General features: G+C 35.7%; 1 protein-coding gene across 9 annotated transcripts in view; it reads left to right on the forward strand.

Moving 5' to 3' along the window:
- Positions 1-19,657, forward strand: part of RGS7 (regulator of G protein signaling 7) — a 265,842-nt gene that overhangs the window by 215,569 nt on the left and 30,616 nt on the right. For all 9 annotated transcript variants that reach the window (XR_003534385.1, XM_027684429.1, XM_027684421.1 and 6 more), the window contains exons 8-12: positions 1,584-1,660; positions 1,802-1,883; positions 17,205-17,279; positions 18,352-18,450; positions 19,160-19,221. Coding sequence is in view for 8 of the 9 variants with exons in the window: in XM_027684429.1 (XP_027540230.1) it covers positions 1,584-1,660; positions 1,802-1,883; positions 17,205-17,279; positions 18,352-18,450; positions 19,160-19,221 (395 nt within the window). In the remaining variant the exon portion in view is untranslated. The remainder of the gene's footprint in view (positions 1-1,583; positions 1,661-1,801; positions 1,884-17,204; positions 17,280-18,351; positions 18,451-19,159; positions 19,222-19,657) is intronic.

Consider the following 19,657-nt stretch of genomic DNA (forward strand, 5'->3'; position numbering starts at 1 on the left):
ACTGTAGTAAAGGCTAAGTGCGCAAAAGCTTAGATTTCAGTTCATCTCTAATATTACTCTGGTCAGATCACCATGCCAGGATCACAAATAACTGTTCACAAATCCCAGATACACCGTGAGTGTTTGAAAGCAATTGTTCTCTACACCGTTTAAGTTTGAATGAAGGATCTCTGACAACATTTCCAAAAGCACTTGATAGATGTAGAAATATAAATCTCATTCTATAAAGTGATGCTGGCACTTGAGCCTTTTCCCATCAGCTAGATGAGAGACAAAGAGGGTCAGACTAGAGGCACTTCCCACTCACTGACAGTTGTGCTGTGCCTCAGGCAAAGTAAGATAATTGGGACCAGGAAGAGCCTAAAAAAGAGGGAGTTTGATTAGCTGATGAGGATGGCATTTGATAAGGAGAGAGATGTCTTGAATTCCATCTCTATCCCCCCAAAAGTTCCTGAATTTTTTTATGAGAATGTCTACATAAAATTCACAAACATCCCTGGCTCTGCACTGAAAGCTGTCCAGCTGTGCTGCTGTGACCCAATAGCAGGATGGTCAGCCAGGCCTCTCAACATACCACATACTCCAACCGCAGCACCATGCTGATGCTCTTAATTGCTTCTTCTGGCACGAACTTGTTCTTCGGTGTACTGCACTGTAGGGTATGCATAATTTTATGCTCACATGCCTTAGAAAATTCCCCTTCAGTATATAATCCGTGAGAGACTTTAGTGTTATTGACAATATCAAGAAAGTCTCCTCTTCGCTCTCTGCTATTTTATTTTTCAGTAAGTATGGCATAGAGATACATTTGCAATGCACAGAACTACTGTAAAAACAACACATTTTTCTGTTGGGAAGTTTACAGTCAATTTTAATTTAGTCTCAGTAAAAGCAGTGCATTAGGGTAACTGGGGTCTTTTTGGTGGAAGAGAAGAATCTCAGCCTCCATGTTACAGACTGAATACTGCTGCCGTTTCAGCTGGGGAGAGATTGGGAAAGCTCTGTTACAGACAGTGAAAATGTTCCAACATCAATGGAGGAAAGAATTTTCTTAAGATTACGGTAGTGAAGAACTGTAGTCTGCATTGTTTTAAATGAGGATCGCTGTGGAGGTTTGGAAGATTCCTATACTACCAAAAATGGCAGCCAAAATTGTTCAAGGGAAACCACTTGTATAGATGACTGATGGCAATTGTTATGAGGATCATCCAGTATGGAAATTACTGCTGTTATCTTTCAGTATTAGGTACTTTCAAAACAAGAATATTTCTTTGCATTATTTCAAGATTGCTCAACCAGCACCCATTCTATAAAAATGCTTCAGAAATCCCATGTTTTGCTGGAAGTTGCATCCACCCTTTTTATCAGAGTTTCAAAACTGAAAAAGTCAAGGCATTCAAAAGTATTCCGTGTCATTTGGTGTCAAGCAAAAACTTTGTATCAGATAAGTAAAGTACATTTACACTGAGACAAATATCATGACTTGTATTACATCTTGGTGGGGAGGAAGAAAGAAAGATAAATCAGAAGCTAAGAGCAAATAACTTTCAACCTAACCCACTAAAATTGTGGTGTATTTTCAGGAGAGTTTGGCCAGGCTACAGCGAGCATTTGCTCGGAAATGGGAGTTTATTTTTATGCAAGCTGAAGCACAAGCAAAGTAAGTTCCTTTGGAGGTGAAGGGTTTTTATTTTGCATGCTTTTTGAAGGGAGAAGGGAGGGAAAAGTGAAGGGATGCTTCTTGCGTTTAAAATTGCTGTCATCAACACTGTTTCTTTTAAATATCCTATAACATTGACAGGGTTGACAAGAAGAGAGACAAGATAGAGAGGAAGATTCTTGACAGCCAGGAGCGAGCATTCTGGGATGTGCACCGGCCGGTGGTGAGTGCTGGTGGGTCTGCTGGGGCTGTGAGCAAGGCCACTGATGAAGGTCAGCCTCTGTGAGGCATTGAGGTAGCCTGGGAACAAGTAAGAAAGCAGTGGGACCAGGGATTGGGACTTGCCTCCCTGTTTTCAGGATCTAAAATTTGTATGATCCTGCTATTGTAGACTGCAGATGTGTGTGCATCCAATTTGGGTTTTTTAGTGAATGGATTTGTTGCGTCTGATTTCTTGAATCAGAAGGTACTCGTCTTTGATTATTATCACCTCAAAGGTTTCCCAACGTATGAGTCACACAACTGAAATTAACAGCATAACTAAAAATACCTTTAAATAAATCTGACTTTTTTTCTTTATTCTGCTTTTTTGCTTGCTAAGCCTTTCAACTTCACTTTGGTCATGTTTCCAAGCTATTTTTAATGCACATAAAGGTTAGATATTGTTGGCTTTGAGCTGTGGGAGTCGCACATTGTCTAAACAAGATTTATCTGAGTTCCTTGTCAAAGTCCATGTGAAACAAAATTTTAGAAGAGAAAGGTTCTTATATAGTCAACTACCTTTAAGAACTAAAATTTTGAGAAAGAATGTCAATTGTCACAATAATTCCAATTAAACTGTAAGAACTCATTAATAACATTTTTTTTCTTTACTAGAGAATAATATCTGTTTCCCTTACATAGAGTTAAACTTCCATTTTCTTTGTACAGGGTTTGGTATCACTACCAATGGAATAAAATATAGACTATCTTCCACTCTGACACTGGGAAAAGCTACTTTTACTGGGGGAAGTAAAATTAGGTGATCATACCTGTAGAAGAGTTGAACGGAATGAGAAAGTTTAAATAAAAATTAATAAACTTGAACATGGCCAGCTTATATTTGTGACTGTGGAACTGAAGCAGTGGTAGGAAAAAAGGATTTTTAGGTAGGATTTAGAATGTCAGATAGAAAAAATCATTTGAAGTGAAAGACTCAAACCACAGGCAATAGGTGCAAGGAGACTGGGACGTTATTGTCTAATCACTGACATAAAATAAGGAAGGAGAACAGAAAGCAATCTGACACCTGATGTTGATTGGGGCTACATATGGAATAGACACAAAGTTTCTATGTGGATCTGAGACATTTGAAGGTGCAGAGAGCTTTTATATTTACTGTAGAAATGGAGCTAAGGGTTTTGAGTCTGGGAATGAGATGTTTTCAGGTTTGGAAGAGATGAATTGTTGAAGCTTCAAGAGAGTTAAAGGAACCAGGACAAGAGGAAGTTGAATCTGATTAAGAGCTTTAGCTGAACTGTGGATAAATCTGCCTGGTCCAGCAGATGTTTTTAATCTGGCTGTAAACATACCTAGGAAGTATCTGAGGCAAAAGACTGGCTTACAGTCACCAATGTAGGATCCTGGCTTTAGGAGATAGAAGAACAGAGAGGTTCATACTTTACCTAACCTGCTCCTCTCAGGAGTCAATGAAATAATATTTTTGAAAACACTGTTGTGAATTTACTGTCACAGTAAAAGCCAGAAGATTCTATTAAAAAGAAAAAAAGATAAAACATGAACAGACTGAAAAGAGGAAGGTGATGTTAAAGCCAATTACAATTTGTAATGGCTTTTCAAGTTCCCCAAAAGCCCCTCAAAAACTCCCAGAAATACTACTGCAACTCTAGAAAGCTAATATTTTTAAAATTAGGTAGTGTTTGGATGACAATTTGAGTACAGTTCTTATTTTTATTTACCATTTTTCACTTTTTGATAAAAATTCAGAGATGAGGGGCAGTGGCAACATAGTTCAAAATCCACCCCAATGTAATTTTTTTAAGTGAAAATTAATTTTGAAGACCAGATGTTTCATTATTTGCTTTTTTCTGTTTTGTTTTAGGTTTTTGTAGGGTTTTTTTGTTTGGTTTTTTTTTTGGTTTTTTTTTAGGTGAGTGAATAAATATTTTTTCCTGAGTTTTCTGCAGGTATCCTGGTCTATAGTTGCTTTATTTCTTACTACCTGGCTACAGTGCTGATTCAAAACCTTTAAATGTAAAATATAATCTATGAGTATTACATTTGCATTGTATTTCAAAAGGGAGATACTTTAAGTTGATGAAAAGTACAGAAGAGGGAAGCAAACTATCAGTTCTAAAGGACAGTGCAGCAGTGCACTGCAGGAATGGAAGACATGACAAGAGAACAGCTGTAGGATAGTGAAACCAGGAGAGTGTAGATGCAGAAAAAGAGCATGATTTGGGTATCAGAAATATCACTGTGACTGATAAGTTTAAAATAAGTGAAATGAACCAAGGTTTGATGTGTAAAGAGCATTTGCCTCAAAAACCAGCTTTATTTCATAGTTCCCAAGTCAAAGTCAACGCTGTAGATGATTACAGAGGTAGGTCCTAGAAGATTTATGCCATAGTCTGAGAGACAAATACTTGAAAGTCATCATGGCTGCTACATTCTATCAGCTAGCTGGCTAGTGCCCATAATTTTTCGTAGGATTTCAGACTGAGGTGATGCTTGGAGATGAACCGGAGAAACTGGATTTGGAAAGGAGTTTTATTCAAATAGTCATCTGTTCCTTGATTTTCTTCTGAGAGACAGTTCAGAGAACAGCTTTGCTATTTCACTGTTTAGTTTCTATTCCAATATTTATTTAATTGCAGTTTCACTACAGTTTGTTTGGTTTGGGGTTTTTTGTTGTTTGTTTTTTTTTTCTTGGAGTGGATTATGTGTGTGTGGAGTGCAATCTTCCTCATTTCTGTAGCTTTATGTAGAAAGATCTTAGCTTGCAGTTAGAAAGAGCATGACAGAACTTCAACTGTAGGTACTGCAGCACGCAGAGACATTCCTGAAAAATTTTAATCTTACTAGTTCAGATACCAATCATAGCAAAACCATGGAAATTTGTGTCAGGGAGAGATGTACAAACTCCTTTGTGATCCTGAGCAGCAATCTAGGATAAAGTCCATGGTATTATTTCTAAGGTAGAGCCATTGCCTAACATATATCTGAGATTAATATTATTCACACAGAGTGATGCATTTCTCTTTTTGATGGCTGAATAAATCTATCTGAAAAGTGTTTATCTTCTTTCCACCTGGCTAGAATGTGTATTATTTTCATAATTTTGAAACTTCTATCAATAACAGATTGTGGAAATAAACAAAAATTAGTTAGGAGGATTAGGGAGTTAGTAAAAAACAGTAACAAATCAAGCTAAATAGTAGAAGTGAGTTCCTTCCAGGAGAAAGAAATTGAGAAGCTGTTTTTTTTCAAAAAGAAATGTTATGCTCCTGATTAAAGTCTTTATAAGAGAACTTATAGCTTTCCTGAATTATTATCATCTCTATTTTAAACCCTGTAATCTTATACTCATTAAAAAGGGACAAACAGGTACTAAAGCGGTAAATCCCCTGAAATGTTCTCAAACCCACATGAAATACGTTTGGAGCAGAGTAGCTGCAGCTTGCTGTAAATTTAATTCTTTTAGTAACAAACAAGACAGCTGATGTCTTGCTGCTACAAATTATTCACATTTCTTTGTGAGTTATACATTCATACAATAAAAAAGGCCTTTGGGGAACTTTTTTGATATTCAGATTAATTCAGAAGATAGTGGGGGAAGTGTCCTTGTCTCCTGAAAGTCATCTGTATACTTCATAATCGTAAGTTGAAGAAAACTTCTCATTTTCTCCAATGCCTCTGACCTTTGTCATCAGTCAGAATGTTGGTTGTATTGCAGTCACATTTAGCAGATTTGTGTGCACTTGTTTTAAAAGGAAGATGGGAAATACATAGCAGATGTGCTAGAAAACTGCACTGGTGTATGTCCCTCTCCAAAGTTTAAACACTGGCTGTGGTTTAGTTAAATTGTGATTTAATAAAGTATGAACATCAGTCAAGATGTGATCCAGTTCTCCTATTCTGCCATTTGTAGCTTCCCAATCCACAGGATTTGTATTCCCATTGTTACCATGGGTTTGCTGAATGATGGTGATTATTTTGTTTTGTGAAAAAAGTGGATAGCAAATATTGATAAGGCTTATACTCTATCTTAAAGGTCTTTTCTAACCTAAATGATTCTATGATTCTATGAAAAACAAAAGCAATATTTGTGTGATTTCAGAGAGGAAGACGAAGTATCTAGGGTGTGTATATTTGGTAAGGAAAGCAGCAATGTTAAGTGTGAGGGTGGGTTTAAGATAACTCACTGATGAAGTAAAATTTAGAAATATGAATGTTTTCTGGATTTGGATGCTTCTTGCCATTGTTTCTTAGCACTAAACTAGGAAAACAGTATTCTTCAAATATTTTAAACTTTGTCACACATCCCACACTTTTTGCTTCTCCTTTTTATGAGATTCTATCTCCATTAATTTAATTTTCTGTGTTCATATTTTTAAATTGTATTTTATGTGGTCTGAACATGACCCTCAGCATCTGAGCCAGTAAGTAATATTATCAGGTGTTCAGGGCCAGGCAGTGGATGCTTTTGTTTTTTAATGATTTTTCCATCCTCTCCTTCAAAGGCTCAGAAACTCAGCAAAACACTGAATTTAACTTGGTTAAGGTGGTGCACTCCTGCATTTCACACTCTATGTGCTAGACTTTTCTGGACCAGTCATTTGAATAGCCAGAGAACACTTCTGTCTGCTTTACCATAATATTTTCTGAAATTTTTTAAACATCTTCAGGAAACAAATGTGAATCATGTCATCCAACTTCTCCAGTGATATATCCACATACAATTTTCATGTCTTCTTTTCCACCTGTTTCACCATATATCCCTACAAGGGAGCTCCTTCTCCAGCAGACAGGGAATGCAGCCAAAACAGCAATTGTCACTCTCAGATAATTGCACTTCTGGTAATGAAACAAAGCCTTGTACAATGTTTTAATTTCCATGGTTAGAATGTTTATGATCCATATTCTCATGTGTTTGAGACAAGTATTTATAAATCTTTTAGCTAGCCTGCCAACTAAACCTTGGTGGAAGATTTTGTATTCACATTATTCAGCATTGTTATTTAGTCTAATACTTGAGTAAAAGTGGGGCAGATGGGGAAAAAGAAGCCAGATTCCCTGCAACAGTGCAACAAACTGAATTTTTGGAAGTTAAAACTGAGAGTTATGAAAAGGTCACAAATTGTGAAATGGCTAACTGATGAGATGGTAGAAGGACACATTCAAATGAGATGACAATAGGTTTTTATTAAGACTCAGTTCTGTAATCAACTAGGAAAATAACCTGAAGTAGTAAGGATAAGGAATTTTTTTAATAAGTGCATATATGTTTATACATTGATTTTTGTATCTGTGTGGATTACATCTGCTGCTTTAATCCAAAGCATTTTGTCAAGGATCTTTTTATAAGTCAAAAGGAATATAATCAATTTATAAATTTCACCTATGTTTGCCATCAACATTTTCAGAGATGTGTGTCAGACTTTCCTGTTGTCACTTCTTTTCAAGTGAATAACCTAAATTCTTCTGTATAGAATCTGTAAAACAGCAGTTTCCTGCCTTTTGGGGTAAAAAAAAAAAGAGAAAGCAATAATGAATGTGAGCATTTAGCATAGGGGCAACAAACCAGACAAATTTAACAAGTTTCCTTCTGCAAAAGTGTTGCAAATACTGGAACCTTCACATACACAAAAATCACATTAATACAGCCTTAAATAAAACTGATACTACTGAAGAACCACTGGAATAAAAACAATGGATCTATTTGCTGTCCAACAATTTCTGGTTCTGAAAACCAGTTACTACAAACCTGAAATGATATATCATAAATTAAGAGTAATTAGAAATTAAATTAACATTCAAAAAGAATTAAGAATATAACTTCAATGCAGTAGTTTATTCTTTGGTACAGCTTCTTGTTAAGTTTCATTTGGCTTGTCTCAAAAATTAAATTTTAACATCCTTTTCATATGTGTTTTGCATATTATGTGATTCTCTGACACACAGAATGCTAAAAGAACTTTTTAAGAAAACAAATATAAAATTCTGTTTCCTTAAGGTGAAAGCCCAGCTTTGAATAAGACCTGTCCTTAAACAAGCAAATCTGTGAGAACATGAGAATCCCTGTCAAAATTCAAGATGGTGTATCTCCTTTTGATTAATTTTATGGTTTCATTTATTAGTATTATATTTCTTGAAAATTTCTCTTTGCCTCTTTTTCTCATGTTTCAAGTAAGTCCTTGGTTTGCATAGCCAGTGGAATTCCTTGTAAGTCTGATACTACTCAATGAAAAGAGATGAACTCTAGTTTGAGAAGACAAATAAGAAAAAGGAAATTGGTACAGTGTAGGCTTCTTTTTTTGGAAAGATGCTAAAAATCCTTGAAATTTTAAGTGATCCTAAATTCTATGCTGAGTGAGACTTCCCACCTGTGAAAATCATCTGAGTTTTACCTTGCTGCAAACATAATTGAAGTTTGATCAAACTAATTGATCAAATGTCTCTCCTTTGTCTCTTTGAACCTCATTTGTCTTGTCCAAACAAGAGAAACAACTCATAGTTAAACTTTTATCCATTAATTGCACACCTTTCCATGTTTTGATTAGATCCACTGAAGAACAGCAGTGGAACTACTGTTATTTTGATAGTAGTCAGAGATCTTCTAATAAATCATAGAATCATAGAATCATAGAATCAGCTGGGTTGGAAGAGACCTTCGAGATCATCAAGTCCAACCCTTGATCCACTACTGCTGCGATTGCTAGACCGTGGAACTAAGTGCCACATCCAGTCTCATCTTAAAAACCTCCAGGGACAGAGAATCCACTACTTCCCTGGGCAGCCCATTCCAATGTCTGATTACTCTCTCTGTAAAGAAATTCTTTCTAATATCTAACCTAAACCTCCCATGGCACAACTTAAGACCGTGCCCTCTTGATAGTTACCTGGGAGAAGAGACCAACGCTCACCTGGCTACAACCTCCTTTCAGGGAGTTGTAGAGAGTGATGAGGTCTCCCTGAACCTCCTCTTCTCCAGGCTGAACAACCCCAGCTCCCTCAGCCTCTCCTCATAGGACTTGTGTTCGAGTCCCTTCACCAGCCTAGTTGCTCTTCTCTGGAGCTGCTCCAGCACCTCAATATCCTTCCTGAACTGAGGGGCCCAGAACTGGACACAGTACTCCAGGTGTGGCCTCACCAGCGCTGAGTACAGGGGGAAGAATCACTTCCTTGGACCTGCTGGCCACAGTGTTCCTGATGCAGGCCAGGATGCCATTGAATCCTTGAATAAAGCATGTATTGATTTTACCAATTCATCCAATGGCAAGTTTTCTGTCCTTCATATGGACTCTCTATGGTGGGTTTAACTTACGCTGAAATGCAGAATTCATTATTTCTGCATCAATATATTCCTAGTGTATGACACAATCAGGTTTATGGCTCATTCATTTTAATTTAATAAATAAGTCTGTAACATTATTATTTATCTCTGTTCTTTAATGAGTCAAAACGAAATTAACTATTGAGGACATGTATTGAGGATTTAAATTCATTTTATGTTATCTGCATAATTCACTAGTAAAGCCTTCAACAGAAGAGAACACTTAATCCTAACAAAGTTTTGATTAATTATTACGAATTAGGACATTCCCTTCCTTTGAAGGAAGCAGTTCAGTAAGATTTGACACTGAACATTCTGTGGCCTGAAATATCATTTCAGTAAATGAATAAGAAAAAATGAAAAGCTATATTTACTTAATTAAAAGCCAGTAGGTTTTTACATCATTATCAGCTGATAGCTGGTTTTAGCAGTTAAGCAGTGTACAAGTTATTTGTTTTCATTACACTTCGTTACCATAGATCACTATTTTCAGGTATATTTGCAGCATATCGCCAGATGTATCACTTGTTTTAAAAAAAGATTCATATTAAGAAATACAAACAAATTTGAGGCTATTGTATGCAAGTCCAGTTCTAAGTTGTATTTACTTATTTCAGTATCACATTGAATCCATACATTGCAATTATTCTTGCCGTCTTGTGCTCCATAAAGATAGTATTTAGAAGCATAACATATCCATTATAAAATACATGATGAAAAGACTGTAGAAATTGTTTTAAAATATCTAATGATTCAGTAGAACAAGCAGGTTTTAATAATTTTTCCCTGATTAGCTGCCAAATTTATGAGGCCTCTGGGAATGAAAAGTGAAGCATGCTTCTACAGAATTTATACTTGAAAACAATCTTGGGATTTGCTTCCTAAAAATTAAGTATGTTTTATAGGTGGTCATCGAAAGATATAGCTGTAATTCTGAGATGAGGTAATTTCTGACAGAAGAGAGAGTCCATAGGAAAACCCAGAAACACTGTGAGCTAATTTTAGAGGTTTGGTCTGGAATTGTAGGGAAGTGGAAACTTGATAGGAGCTCTTTACAAAGTAGTCGTCAAACTTGCTCATTACAATTTGTATGTGTGGTTGCCAAGGCCATTGGACTGTAATCCAAATCTTTGTCTCTCCGTGTTTGCTTCTTATTAGAACTATAATGCAAGTAGGACCTCCATAAAAAGCACTGTAACCTAACAGCAGGTATTGGAAGTCCAGTCACAGTTCTTGTTTGTAAGTCACACAACTAAATCAGAAAGACATGCTTCCAAAGAGGTAGTTGTGCTAAAATTACTGTGCAGAAGCTGGGAATATAGTACTACTATAAGTAACATATAATATTATTATATATATATATGACATATATATAGTACTATAAGTTTGTATGACACTATAAGTAGTATCATATTATATACTATATTAAATAGCTAGACCCTACAGTTGGGATACCCATTCAACTTAGTTTAGAGTTTGTAGTTATTTGATTATGCTACATAATAACAATAACAATAACAATAATAATAATAATAATAATAATAATAATAAAAAGTCCATCACTGGTATCCTAATACTTAAAATCAACATAATATTCCTCCTCTTTCTTCAGACATCTGCTAATTTAGTGAGGATCTTGTGACTAGAGGTGTTGTCAAGTCCCACTGCTCACACACTTGATTTCTCAGAGTTATTTTCAAAGAATTGCTGAACCAAATGGAAATTGTAATTAAACCATACACTTTAAGAGAGGCTAATAAAGTTCATAAGAGTGTTTCAGATTAGGCACACCTAGTCGATTGTAAATTAAACCCATGATTAAGTACTTCAGTTGTAAGTAGCAGTATCTTTTTCTAACCAAAAGGAAATGGTTCCTGTAGCCCAGTCCCTGTAATCACTGGGCTTATCTTTGCTGCCTTGGGTGGTGTAACAGAGGCTGGTGAGATCTCCCCTAGCAGTACTATCAATGAATAGTCCTACATATTTGTAGGTTTGGCAACTATAGCTTCTGGGTTTAGTTTTTCATCTCTTAATTGAGGTTCGTAGATCTATAAAGTGAGCTACGTTTTAGAGAGCTTTCAAGTCCTATCAGATAACCACCATGTTTTCTGAAATTTGTATTTGAATTTGAAATGTTGCTGTCCTTTGACTGGACCTTAAGATAGCAGCTGGTTTTCCAAATCCTGTTAAAAGAGCTGACCACTTGTACTCGGTATGTTTGAAATGTTCCTCCGAGACTTTTTATTGCACCAGCGAACTTATTAATAGTGCAGCTCTACTGCTGCAAGAGCCTCTTTATTTGTTGATCTCTAAGTGTGTAAAATGAGGTAAAACCCCCAAACACCTAGATTATCTATACTTAAATCTTAACCTTTCCTTGTATGCCTTAGCAGATTCTGCACACTCCAATAACTTCCATCTCTGGGAAATGAAAAATTGGTGCATTGCAGGAGAATGTAGCCTATGTTTTTCTTTGTGAGAGCCTCCATTACTGGCAACTTACGTAATGTAGGATTTTAATGTCTCCTTTAATGATAGACTGTGTTAGACAAAAACAATCTTTCCCATGTAACCAAAATCAAATTGGGTATTTTTCCAGCTAGTAACTCCTTTGGTTTTTTTTTCAGCTGAGTACCACTGGAATTTATTTTTTTTTGCCTCATTCCTTTCTTTTCTTTTTTTTTTGTAATCTTCTATTTCTTTTTTTGTAGTTATGTCTCCTTGATTTTTAACTACGCACTGTTCAGATAGTTGCGCAAGTAAACTGGAATATAAAAACTACAAATAAAAATGAACTGTGGTATTCTGCTTATCACTCATTGTCTGATTAGCTTCCTTTCTCTACTGTAGAAGTGAGTGACATGGATAGTGACTGTAAGACTCCTAGAAAAGTGACAGGAATAGCAGCAATGACAGAAACACCAGAATAGATTATTTCAGAAGGCAACACTAATATTTTACACTCAGGAAATTTCAAATTTTAAGCTTACTTTTTTGTGATAGTCTTCTATTACACATAATGTAAAAGACAGCTTTCAATCTCTGCCTCGTTTATGTTTGTGTGTCTGACTTTATCTTTTCCAGTGGAAGAGAAGATCTGTCATGTTTGTATCCAGGTCCATAATTTAAATTTATAGTCTTTAAGTTTTGAAAGCCTGGAATATTGAAATTTAGTATTTTGCAATGAAACTTAACAAGTTAGCTAATGCTTGCAAAACAAGTAAAAATATCTATTTCATGGTGCATTGACACTGAAATGCAATGAAATTGCATGAGGTGTGTGAATCAATCTGCATAAATATTTACTGTTTTAATGAACTCTGAATTTATGGGTGTGCATATTGAAATGAGGTAATTATTTTAAATAGCACCTACGTGTTTTTAGCTAAAGAGACTGTGAAATTGCATTTCCTTAAATCAACCCCATGTTTGTTTGTATGGGTTGAGTGCGCACCACAGGCTGCCAGAGGGCAGAGGCAGCAATAATGAAGCAAATACCAATCTTGTCTTTCTATTCTGCAGTTGTGGAGTGGAAGGCAGGGAGATGAATTTCACACCAATGTGAATACTTGTTTTGTAAAGTGGATTATTTGAATTTCACTCCCTGCAGCTTGTGAAGAGTAGGCTGTACCATGGAAATGTAGACTGAGAGAGACCTCTGGAGGTCTTCTAGTCCAACCTCCTGCTCAAACCAGTGCTAACATCTAAGCTGAATAAGATTATCCAGCCATTTGGTTAAAAAAACATTGAAAATCACCAGGGATGGACATTCCACAGCCTCTCTCACTTTTATTATGAAGTATATTTCTTTATAGCTGACCAGAAGTTCCTTTACTGCAATTTCAGACTACTATCCCCTGTTCTTCCACAGTGCACCTCCAGGAGAGGTCTAGCTCTGCAAGCCACAGTTAGGCACAGAAGACAAGAGTTAGCCCTCACCTTTTGCAGCACAATAAAGTCTGTTCCTCTACTGGACTTTCCCATTTTGAATATATTTCTTGAGTGGTTTGTGGGGCTCAAAAGTAGTCTTGTCATTCCAGATATTTCCTTGTGATGCTGAGCAGAAAAAAATAAGCACTTCCTTTGCCTTCTGGCTAAGCTATTACTAATGCAGCTGCGTATGTAGTTTGTCTGCATTGCTGCAAGGAGATACTGCTGACTCATGTTCAGCTTCAGATCATTTCCTAGTGAGCAGCAATACAGAAAGACAGTTCCCAGCCTATTGGAATGCATGAGCTTATTCCCTCCCACATACAAGGGTATATTTGTCTCAGATACCAGAAAACTTCTGGTTATTTTGGCTTAAGTAGATTCACAGTTAAATTGCCATCTTTGAGAAAGAAAAAAAGCCATCAAAACTTAAACTGATGTCATTATAAATATAAATTTGCTTTCTGTTGAGCATTTCATGCTTATTATAATTACAAGTACATCATAGCAAAGATATTTTTACACAAAAAGGCATTGATAACACTTGATTTGGGCTATGTGGCCCTGCAATAAAAGCGCCCTTGGAGTGTGCAACTTTGCACAGCAAACAGACTATAAATACTCAGAAATGTGCACTATGCGGATGGAAATGTACCATGGCTAAAGTATGCCATTTTATGTCAATAATTAATTCTTCCCAAGAGTTCCACAGGTGCAATAAAATTAATTCACTGTAGCACTATTACAAGGGCTTTAATTAATTAATTTACTGTCGCCACAGTTATCAGGAAAAGAATATTAATATCAACTGGATATTTTTTTAACTAAACATAATCTCACATGGTTGTTTTCAAATGTTGGCAATAGCCAGATCCAAGCATGTACATTCTTGTACCTCCTCTGCTTATATACCAGACTTCCTCTTCCATTGTGTTTCTTTTCTTAATCCTATTGTGCAGCCTCCTAGACAGCATCAATTGAAAGCTGTGCTGTTTGGGATTCATACTGACATTGTTATCCAGTAATTGAAGTAGGGATCAAAAAATCTTCTATATGTGGGTTTTTCATATTACTTACCATCATCTATTTATCTCAGCAGTGAATTTATCATGATTGGACTGACATATCATTTGAATTAAATTAATACAGTGGCATTTGTTCTTTCAGATAAGGACATGCTAATAGATAGATGAAAAAAACTAAGTTTCCTTTAAATGTATGACAGTTTTTCACCCAGACATTTAAAAACAGATGAGGGCCAAATTTTACCATAATTATGATCTTGCTGTATGATAATTTCAACAAGGTCACAAGACTTTCCTCTGCGTGTGTGGAGGGGAAACTGTTCTCATACAGAATATTAATCCTGAAAGAAATAAGCATTCTATTTAGACATATAGAAGAATTTCAAGTCTTCCAGGAAATGTTTGAAAACTATTTACAGTATTAGTATGCAAATTATATACTACACACTAAATGGGAATCTTGCAGCAGAGCATTCTGACAGGCATCTCACTATTTGAACTATGGTAGTCCAGTTAAAAAAACAACACAAAAAGAAAACACAGCTGAATATAATTGTATCCAAACACATACTTATTATGTTAATGGGGGCATACAAATAAAATGAAGTGTTGTCCAGCAAAGATTTTCCCACAAAGGCTCTGAGTTATTTTAGCAAAATGTTCAAATAATGCAAGCTTTTGTGTTTATTTTAATTGAAAAGATGTTTGATATTTATTCCTAAATATTGACAGATGAAGTATGGCAGCTCCAGAGAAAAAATAAATTCCATCTCATATTAAGAATGATTGTAATAAAATACTTCAGTTGAGAAGAAAACATAAATTGTGGCCCCAGTTACATTAGGTACTTTCAGTATAAATCAAATTATGAGAGTGGTATTGTATAGAGATAGTGATATATGTCCTAAACTCCTATCATTACCTGAGGCTGTCAAAGTAGTTGATAGTCCCTTTAGCTGCCTTCCCTTTTGCCCTAAAGCTTCCTGATACTTCCCTGCCTCTACCTTCCTGCTGGTGTTCTCCTGTCATGTTCTCCTCGGTCACACCTTGGTCAAGCTTCTGCCCTTAGAGCCTCTCCTGAGTGCCCCTGCTGAAGTATGCCATATCAGCTTTACTTCAGAGAGGTAATAAACAGCCAGGTTTCAGTAAGAATCCACTAGGAGCTGTAGTAGGTCAGTGTTGGGTTGGGTTTCCTTGCAACCAGCGAAAGCTTTGCCCTTGTTTAATTTCCAAAAATCTGCCAGAATTTCTTGTGTCCCTTGCATCAGTTTGCAAAATTCTGGCATGTAAGTTACCCAGGCAGGGTGCAAGATCTGTCTGTACCTATTTACTGCTGGTAGGCTCGAAATCTTTAAAAATAAGAGGCTTCAGATGAGATTTGTTTGTTGTTTGTTGGTTTTTTTGTTTGTTTTTATTTTTTCCCTCTCCATTTTTAGGACATGCTTTTAACAAACCATAACTGAAAACTGAACAAATAACAGTTTGTGCCTTATGTAAGTGTGCTTGCTATTCAAGTTGTTACATTCAAAGGCTGTAGATGTTGTTAAAGCCCTTCTTCTTCACTACCAGCTGTTACTGTAATCCTAAAGTACATGCACTGGGTTTTTTTAAAAACTTTATATCTCAGTATACTGCCCTGGGAAATTGCTTTCTGCCTTTAAATTGACCATCATGCAGAATTTTCTATTTTTCAACCTGTTTTTTTCTTTGAGAGTTGCAAGTTACCCTGAGTTTAAAGACTCCCATTTTCATTCAGAGGCACAAAGGATACCTTCACAAATGTAGCTCAATAAGAGTGTCAGATGCAGTCTTGAGAATATTATCTAAGTGCCTATTTTTAATTTTAGCCATGAGGAACTGTTTATACTGCAAATTTAATATGATCAAATGCACATTAATTTATTACTTTAAAATAAAAACTTATTGATTTTAAAAAAAATACTTGGTTAAAAAAATTCATACCTCAATCTCTTTACAGTATTTTCCAAAGGCAAAGTACCATTGCTCGGTTTAATGAAATCTATTTGTTTCTTGGCTCTATCTATATAAGAAATTTTTAAAATTTTGTCTGTGAAGATTTACAGCCACATCAAGCATTTTACATTATGATAAGAAGAAAGAGGTTGTATCATTAGTGTGATAATAAGTCTAGCTAGGTTGTTGAGCAAGTAAATTTGATATCTAGGTACTTCCATTAAAAAAAACCAACAACCTACCTTCACTAAAAACCTGGACTTTCAGCTCTAAGTCTCAAATGTAATCCCGCTAAAATCAATAGGAAAAAATCACCTGAGAGTAAAACACTCATTATTAGTTGTTTCCTGCAATGCATGAAGAACAGATTTATGCACAGATTTTGTACTTAGGGGTAAGTGTCAAAGGAAGATGAATTAGGAGAAACTAGGGGACTTGTGTACTTTGGGATGCTACAGAGTTTAAGAAAGAATCGCTGAAAGCCGAATCAGATGTGTTGAGAGTCATTTTGTTTAGACTTCTGGTTAGGCTGCAGAAGCCTGTTTTGTTGGTTTGGTTTGGTTTTTTCCCTTTCTTTTCTGAAGAAACAAATCCCATTTGGGTACTTTTCCCCCCACATTTTCTTTTAAAAGAAGATCACCTTTAAAAATTGACCCAAAATCAGATGCTCCTGAAGGGAGCCTTAGGTTCACAGCTGAGGTGGGTATTGCAGAATTCTGTTTATTTTGTCTAATTAGGTCAATCGTGCTTCTTTGAGGGATATCTGTAATGCAATGTATGGCTTCCTTGGCAAAACCAAAGCAGAAACACGCGATTGACTTCTCCTGAGAATTTATTTTATTTCAAATTCACGTTGTCATACATTCCAAGCATGTGGTCTTCAGTGCCTCATTCCATAGGGACTCTAACAGGGACCACTGCAAAAGGACATAGAGTTATTATACATCTCTGTTTATTTATTATTTAGTCTTGCACACTGAAGAAGAGTATCTCAATGAAAATTATATGAAATTCCTTCACAGGTTTAGTCTTCTGCTTTCCTTTCTTTTTCTTTTAATAGCCTGGATGTGTAAACACTACTGAAGTGGATATAAAAAAATCTTCAAGAATGAGAAATCCACATAAAACAAGAAAGGTAAGTATTGTTATTATATCAAAAGCAGGAGGTGGAGGAAATCTATAGCATGAAGTTCCACAGTTTCTTAAAGCATTTTTTTCTTACAGCTGCAAGGAGCAAATGCATGAACGTATGTTAATATTTCATAAGCTCTTAGTTGTGTTAGTATTAACAAATTTGTTAATTCTAAGTAAATGCTATCACATAAGACTTTGGAGAAATATACAGAGATTTTGAAAATAAAATTCATCTTTGCATGCCTCATTCATGTTGTTTAGCACATTGAATAAAGCATGTTAAAATGTTTCTGTCAGAAATTAAGGAAAAATAAATTAAAAATTCAGCATAAACTCTAACAATAGTTCTTGTCCAGCTCTTAATGAAAAGAGTGTCTCTCTTTGACAATTATGCCCAAAATGGTTGACCAGAAATAGTGGAGGAAATTAGTTTCATCTAAATTAGGATCCAGACATGCTCAGTGTAACTTCTCTAGGGATATATAGATGGGTTGTCTCAAAACTTTCTTTTTAAATCCTTCCATAATAATGTAGATTGACTCCCACTTGAAAGTACTTCCTTCGAGGTATATTTTCATGTTGACCCATAGAAAAGTATGTTTTAAAAAGGAAAGTGGATTTAGAGAAAGTTTTAGTTTGCCTTATTTTTGGTGGTAAAAGGTCCAGATTATTGTATTTACCAGGCAGTAACTGCAAATTTGAGGGTCATCCAAATAGTCCGTGCAATAGTCTGCCTTTCAGGGTACTCCTATTACGAGTCATCTCCACTTACTGTAATAGCATCTCTCAGTGTCATCCCCCATGCTTACTATGCTGTTAATACAGAGATATAATAAAAGTAGATCGTTTGTTCCATGGCATTTTGAAATTGTGGGAATTTGGGGGTATTTATTTTACACCTAACTATAGATGCACAATTTTATCTGAGTGGATGGTTTATTGCAGTTTCTTTAAAAAAAGATTATATTGGCTAACTTCTTGAGCACAATTTACTAAAGCATCACGGTTACTATGAATATTTGTAGAAAGCATTGTCTGAAAGCAACTGTCATTGTTCCATATTTTTTGCATAGTCTGTCTATGGCTTACAAAATGACATTCGGAGTCACAGCCCTACCCACACGCCAGTACCAGAGACTAAGCCACCCACAGAAGATGAACTACACCAAGAGGTTTGAAACATAACTACAAACGTGTACTTTTAAATGAACTTTCTAGGAAAGTAGGTATTAAACCAAAAATTATTTTAACTGGGAAGTTGTTCAAAACAGCTCTAGCAAACATTTAATAAACCTTTTCTTTGTTTCAAGATATATGGATTTAGGCATGTAACTTCATTAAAACTAACAGGACAAAATTTGACATTTTTTGTATCTCGCAGTGAGCAGCAGGCCAGTGAGGGGTTTCTTTGTATAGCTAAGCCCATTAGCCCCTTCAGCAGTAGACAGCTTGCTCTTCCTTTTGACACTAATTTGAGGCTTGGGGGTATACTTACCACTCCAGGTATGCATATATAGGTTCACACATTTGTCTACTGTTAAAGCTTTATTAATCTTTCCTGAGATGTTAGAATTCAGAGAAGGTAAATGGTTGATGAATAAGTAGCTCTCTTCAAATATAAAAAAAAAAGGCTAATTGGATTTCTGTCGATGAACCTTTAGGGAAAATTTTATACTGGCCACATTTTTTGTCTTTTCTCTTTAATGGAACATTCCATTTATTTTAGAACTACACTGGTGAAATGTTGTTTTAATTCTGATATATTTCTCTTCTGTGCCCTAGGATAAATTAAGGTTCAATTATAGCCCTAATAAAAAAAGTTATAGAAATAGATTCAAGCAAAAAATTACTCATAAAACTCTTTGCCTTCCTTTCTTGCAGATTAAGCACTGGCAAATGCAATTAGACAGACATAGATTAAAAATGTCCAAAGTTGCAGAGAGGTATGTATATTGTCACATTTTCTGGTTTTTCAATTAGACTGATAACCATTGGGAAAATGTCAGTATGAAATAGCTTCAAAGAGCTTTTCAGAGCAAATAGCTCTTCAAAAAGAGATGTGGGAGCTCGGACATCATAGAAATAACTGATGAGAATTTACTTTAAGTGGGGAGGTATGAAGTTCTTTTACTAATAAAAGATGGCCCGGATATTCCATGATACAATTCTGATAAACCCAGTAGTCACTGAAAGAGCCTCTGACCAAGTGATCTCAAGTTTCATCTTGCATTGACAGGAAGCTAAATGGAAATAGGTCTGGGGTTATTGTTTTGCTATTTCAAAAGGGCAGTCACTGATAAAGCAAGGGAACTGATTGGTGTAGAGCTTAGTCACTGCTTGAACAAAGTAAGCCTGAGCTTACTTTGGGTCAGAGTATTC

The sequence above is a fragment of the Neopelma chrysocephalum genome, unplaced genomic scaffold, assembly GCF_003984885.1.
Source record: "Neopelma chrysocephalum unplaced genomic scaffold, ASM398488v2 Primary Assembly neopelma1_23, whole genome shotgun sequence".
In the NCBI taxonomy this organism is placed as follows: Eukaryota; Metazoa; Chordata; class Aves; order Passeriformes; family Pipridae; genus Neopelma; species Neopelma chrysocephalum.